The 6,000-nt window shown below is 43.0% G+C and overlaps 1 protein-coding gene across 3 annotated transcripts in view; it reads left to right on the top strand.

Annotated features, from left to right (window-relative positions):
* Positions 1–298: 298 nt before the first annotated feature.
* The window catches only part of NAXD (NAD(P)HX dehydratase), a 366,910-nt gene continuing 361,208 nt past the window's right edge, over positions 299–6,000 (top strand). Inside the window, exons 1-2 of one of the 3 annotated variants that reach the window (XM_086934752.1) lie at positions 311–433; positions 4,036–4,112. Coding sequence is in view for 1 of the 3 variants with exons in the window: in XM_086934749.1 (XP_086790875.1) it covers positions 376–433 (58 nt within the window). In the remaining 2 variants the exon portion in view is untranslated. Of the gene's footprint in view, positions 434–490; positions 550–4,035; positions 4,113–6,000 lie in introns of those variants that run through there. The other 2 variants (XM_086934749.1, XM_086934751.1) reach the window with 2 other exon arrangements.

The raw sequence follows: 6,000 nt of genomic DNA, 5'->3' as shown, positions 1-6,000 counted from the left end.
ACCTGTTCGGCATCCTAACAAGTTCACCTGTCAGTGAACTTGTTGCCGTAATACATCAATATTGCGCTGTTATCCGGGTCTGTTTAGGTTCGTGAGCATTCCTCCCTGAAGACAAACGTGAATGATGACTTCTGATTATAAAGAATGGTAAATAAATGCTTTAAAAAATGTTAAATAAATGCTTTTAAAAAGATTTGGAAATAGCGCTTTCTCTTTTATTTATTATGTTTTGGACGTTTCAGCGTGTTTTGGGCTTCTCTCGGTAGGACTTGGAGCGCGCCGAAGACTTTTTCTTTAACGGAGATGGTGCTTGTTTTATGATTCGGAGCCGGTGCCACTGGTTGTGCTGCAGGCTGCAGCCTGTCAAGAGCACAGATGGTCCCAGGCCTGCGAGCGATCGTCGGGACCCTGCGCTCCCCCGCCTCCTTTCTAGGTAAGAGGAACCGTGAAGGGGCATGGCGGGTCCTTCCCGGGGCTGTGCCGCTGCCGCTGCCGCCTGCGCGCTAGCTGCTGCACTTCTGTTTCTCTATTGGCCGTGGGATGGACAAGGTACAGAAAGCTGCGAGTTAAAGGACTCTCAGACCGCACACCTTCTCATAGGTAGCAGGGTTGAGTCTGTCCCTACCTTTCTTTCTAGCAGGCTGTACTATGGTCACCCATGAAGTGGTGTGCTTTCTGTTTCTATTAATTTTTAAAAGTGGACAAATACAGATAATATGGCTTATTAGGAGTGACCGCATACGGACGTTATTACAGGATGACTCCGTACCCCGACATTTGTTTGTGGAATAAAACTATTGTTTTAACATATTGTTTTGTTATATTTTCTTTGTAAAACTAGACAGACGTCAAAAAGAACTACAGCTAAATACTGATAAGATGGCCCAAAAAAACATTTGAATACATAGACAGAAATGTAAAAAAAAAAAAAAAAATCGGGAGCCCTCATCATAACTTTATCCATTGTCAACAGTTTGTTTGACCTAAAATGGTAAAGTTATTGCAGTTCTGTAAACTTTCTCTTGGTGTGTATCAGGGCAGCAGAAAGCGATGCACATTATCAATACAAAGAAATATGACCGGTATAAGTTGTGCAATCCAACCTTCTAAATAAATAGTTTTCAGGTATTATTCATACAGCCACAGATCTTAGTTCTGCTCTCAAAAGTATTACAGTAACCGCTCAGGGTGCACATTCTTCATGTGGATACAGTTGCAAATGTGGAATCGTCTTTCAATCAGCTTGTCTTATCATTATGGACCAGCCTGAGATAAATTAAATTACATTTTGATCTACCAAAATGTGTATGTTGAATGTGTAAGTGTGGTGGGAGTAATCCATCGTGAGTCTGTAACTCTACAATCTAACCAAGCTTGTGTCTTAGCGCCACGTTTTGCTAGCTGTTGCTAGATCTGCTGTCCTCCCTACCTGCTGTTCCGATTTGTCCTGTGTAGGGTGCATCACACAGTTGAGGCCCCTGCCAAATATAACTGGATTGTCTGAAATCTGAACTTTCTCGTGGACCGTTGGGATGGAGAACTACTCTTGCCCCATGCTTGGGTGTAAATTGTTGCTATAGTCATAGGCTGGCCTGCCCATTCTCCCACCACGATTAGGTCGCCTGCCACTTTTGTTTATTTTGACCATCTTTTCCCCAAATTTGTGTTTGTAATGCAATAGTATGGCACCTCTGGCTTTCTTGGTAGGCGCAGCTGCATATTATTATGTAGGGAAGCACTTAGAGAGTAGTTGGTCCTGGTCTGGTCTTAGCTGATGAGTCTCTTGTAAGAGACCTGTATCTGCTCCCAGTCTCATACGCTCCCCTAGGATGCTCAGACGATGTATGTCACTATATTCAATTGTGTGTTTCTACACATCGCATGTGCAAAGGTGTGGGGAAGTGCTGCACAGGGTATTCAACACGAGAAACGTAGGCAATATAACTTATTAATAGTGCATCTAAACCAATATTAACTATTTGCACATCTTTCAGTGGGAGGAAATGGCTTGTAGGTGATCCCTGTAGTATGCTGCTACTCTCGCCCTGCCCTGACGACACCACTTCAAACGAGCGAGAGGTATGGTAGCCATGAAGCAGCCCTGAAGTATGCTTAGACCTTGGGTTTGTTGATTCACTAGCTGTGAACTGTGACAGCACAAGTCCAGACTGAGAAAACATCGGTCCACGGAGCCGAATCAGGGTTAAAAGAATCACAGGTACAACTGGCCTGACTCAATAAAAAATGGAGTGGTAAATTAACCACACATAGTAGTCGCCACAACGCGCCACTATGAATTCACCGGTCCTGAAGAAAACCTCTAGATGCAACACAAGGCTGAAACATGTCGACCAGCACCAGTGCGGTAGATTGGTAACTTTGTCTACTCATGCACGCATGCACCTTTTTGTTTTTACTATCTCACTCCACCTAATTCATTAAAGTATCTCCCAAGGTGGTGTAGGGAATTTTATACTCACATCACAAAGACACCTTCCCTCCTTTCACTCTTTATTTCTGGACCCTGCTGTAACACCAGTTGGTCTTCCTCCAGGTGGAGGTCAGCAAATTCTCAGAATAAACCCTATGATGATGCTGTCACGTTAAACAAAGGCAGAGGACCAAGATATACCGCCCCTATCTTGTGTACGTGAATGAGGGTTATTTACAGAAGGAAAAATACAACCCTGTTACGCAGGACAAGTGGTCCATTCTCCCCCCTCTTTTGATTATTTGTTTCTTCGTCTATAAGCCGAATGGACCATTGCTTCTCCTTCCTTCCTTCTTTATTATACTACCCTAATTTTATTAAGAAACACGTCCTCTCTGACTACTCGCAGGACTTAACTGTGCATGCGCATCACGTGCCTGGTCAAGCTCTGGCCAACTCTAAATATCCTCGCATGTACTTAACAAAGTTTGCTGACCTTGGGGTCAAACTGAAGGTTCTAAAAAAGGCAATTCAGGAGAAAGCAATTGATATGAACAATGAGTATTCAATCCAAATTTTATCGGACATGACTTGAATCTGCCTGAAGGAGGAAGGACATTTAAGGCTCTGCTCCTAGCATTTTGGGAGGCAGGGGTGCAGGTTGCTATCAATCACACGGCTAAGATTAAAGTTCTGCATAAAGGCCAATTCAGTCTGTTTTCCACTGTTGTTTAAACACAAAAGCTTCTGAGGGAGATATCAGAGAGTGCATCGACTTGGCAGACTGTATATTAAAACCTAAATCCCAACCCTCCTTTGTTTTTTCCGTCAGGAGTGGCGATGTGGGTGGTGGTGGTTCGAGAAAACATTGCTCAATACCATGGTGCCAGATGAGCGAAGGTTTGGTCTCACAGGTCACAGAAGAGGGGGGCATAGAGGTGATGGGGTTAAGGAGGTTGCACTGGGAATATGGCCATTTTATGGCTCAGGTTTATACTTTGTGACAGGAAGTGGTAAAATCTCTTTATACTGCACGGTGAGAGTGGCTGGACTTTTTAGGGTGATCACTTGTAATTTAATTGGATTAGGTAATAGACAAAAGTATATGGCTGCAGTTAGTTGGCTAAAATTATGTAACTCAAGCTTATCTCTTGGCAAGAAACCCACTTGAAATCAAATACTCCTAAACTGTTCATTGTGTTGTGGTTTTCCCATGCTTTTTTTCATCAGTGGGGTTCATGTAATGGGGTAGTTCTTTTCTAGTCTAGCTCATTTAATTGGGGAATCGAGTATTAGGAAGAATACCCAGGTACAATGATGTATTCAGCTTTGATGGTTGCAAGGGGGCTAATCATCTTTGGGGGGGCGGGGGGGGGGCGATTTTAATCTGCTGCAGAACTCCCCAGCTTGATGCCACATGTAGGGATAAGAAACAACAAAAATATAAATCTGCCCCTATGGTGGTGCGACTTAAGGAAGATTATGGCTTGTTAGATCAATGGCGTACTGCGAATCCTGACAGTAGACTTTTTACTTGTTATTCTAAAAGAATTAAGTCCTCAGCTCGGATTGATTTATTTTTTTCTTTTCTTAATTTTCCACAGTTTAATAGATTTGTCTCACTAATTATTGGAAATTGCTTCTCGGGGCATTCTGTGGTTCCCCTTCAATTGAAAACTAGGTAAGTTAATATTAGAAGGACTAGATGGTGTACGCAATAATTGGAAAATCGATGTGCGTATTTTTATTGAGGACGTTTTTAGACTCAATGCGAATTTGGCATCATTAGCAAGTAATTGGGAAGCATTGGAGGCTTGCTTACGTGCCCAGGTCATTGCATTTAAAGCAAACTCTATCAAGATTTGTTGTGCCTTGATTAAGGGAATGTGGACCAATCTAGAGTGTGAGATTAAGGACTGTTTCCATGTATCTTCTCGGTATCCTAGTAAATCTTTAAAATGGGCTAAAAGTAATTTTGTGAATTTCTTCTTGAATGAAGAAATAGTGAATGAAAATGCTGCTTCCAGCAAGCTTACAAGGAAAGTAAACATGTGGGTCGCATCTTAGCTTGGTCAGTAAAATCTAGCCAGTGCCAATCGGACATCAGATATGGTAGATTCCGACACCAATAGCATCACTGGTAGTAAAGAAGATATCCTGAAAAAATTATTTAAGCATTATTCCTCTCTTTATTAGGCACCATCTGAGGTAGCAGAGGATGCTGTTGCAAATATTCTCAATACAATTCCATTTCCCCAGCTACCTAATGAGCATCTGGAATCTTTACTAAATCCAGTTTCAGAAACAGAATTTAGGATGGCTTTGGCCAATGCTAAGGCAGCAGCACTGGACGGCATTCCCATTGAGTTTTATAAATAATTATATTTTGTTTTTTCCAAGATATATTGATCAAACTTTTAAATGAGATAATTGCAGGGGGGCCTAGCTCTCCTAGATGTACTCAATCCACTGTATTAAGCTTTTTGAAAAAAGATAAATTGTCGTCTCTCAATTCTAATCCGAATAAGCCTATTAATTTGTCAAATGCGGACTATAAACCTTTAATGAAGATCTTAACTAACCACCTAGTTCCTGTTGTCCAGAAATAATTTAAAGGGGCTAACAATGGCTTCCTTCCTAATAGGTCTGTGGTAGTTGTCACTACCTATTTGATTCAGGCCATATACTATTTCTTGTTCAAGAACACCAAAGCTGCCTGGTGATAAATCACTGGATATATCGCTCCCCTATGGATCCGGCCTATCTGCTGGACAGATATCAGATGAGGAGAGAGGGGTATTTGGGGGCGCTGTATTTGAAGGCCCGGAAAGGAAAGTACTTCGGCCCTACAGCACACACCGTTGCAATGTAGCACCAGGCGAACTGCCGTCTGGGTTGGTCAAATGTACTGACCAAAGCCACACACTCTGTGGTCTACCCAGCGCCTTTGACTACTATGTTATCAACCTGGGTTTGATAAGTGGGACACTATTGGAATCTCCGTCATCGGAGACTGGGTGAGAAAGGGCACAATCTTTAAATTTGAGGACTTACGTAAGCAATACAAACTGGACCCGGGGAGGTATTCCGGTACCTACAGAACAGTCATGCCCTTACCACAGCTCTTCCTGACCTGAGCGACATACCAGAGTCATCCCCCTTGGAGGATCGGCAGCTATAGGGGCCCCTGCTCAATAAGGTCACGTCACTCACCTATGAAAAACTGTGTAACAACTTACCAGACATGTTTCATAAACTGCGTGGGAAATGGCAGGTAGATCTCAGGCTTATTGACGATGAGGACTGACAGGCAGCACTGATGTCCCCAAGGGAGGCAGCCATCACAATCCGTTTCCAACTAATCCAACTTAAGATCCTACATAGATCATATCTCACCAGGGTGACATTGGCAAAGATAGGCTCGAGATCTGATGCGCTCTGATTGCGTGGTTGCTGTCAAGCTGCAACATTTTACCACACAATTTGGGACTGCCCAGAGGTACAACCCATATGGGAGGGGGCAACAAGACATATCCAGGATGCGCTGGGAAAGGGACTCACCCTCACAC

Source organism: Lissotriton vulgaris, chromosome 8, assembly GCF_964263255.1.
Source record: "Lissotriton vulgaris chromosome 8, aLisVul1.2, whole genome shotgun sequence".
NCBI lineage: Eukaryota > Metazoa > Chordata > Amphibia > Caudata > Salamandridae > Lissotriton > Lissotriton vulgaris.
The sequence above is the reverse complement of the archived record's forward strand: the minus strand, read 5'-3'. Positions and strand labels throughout refer to the sequence as shown.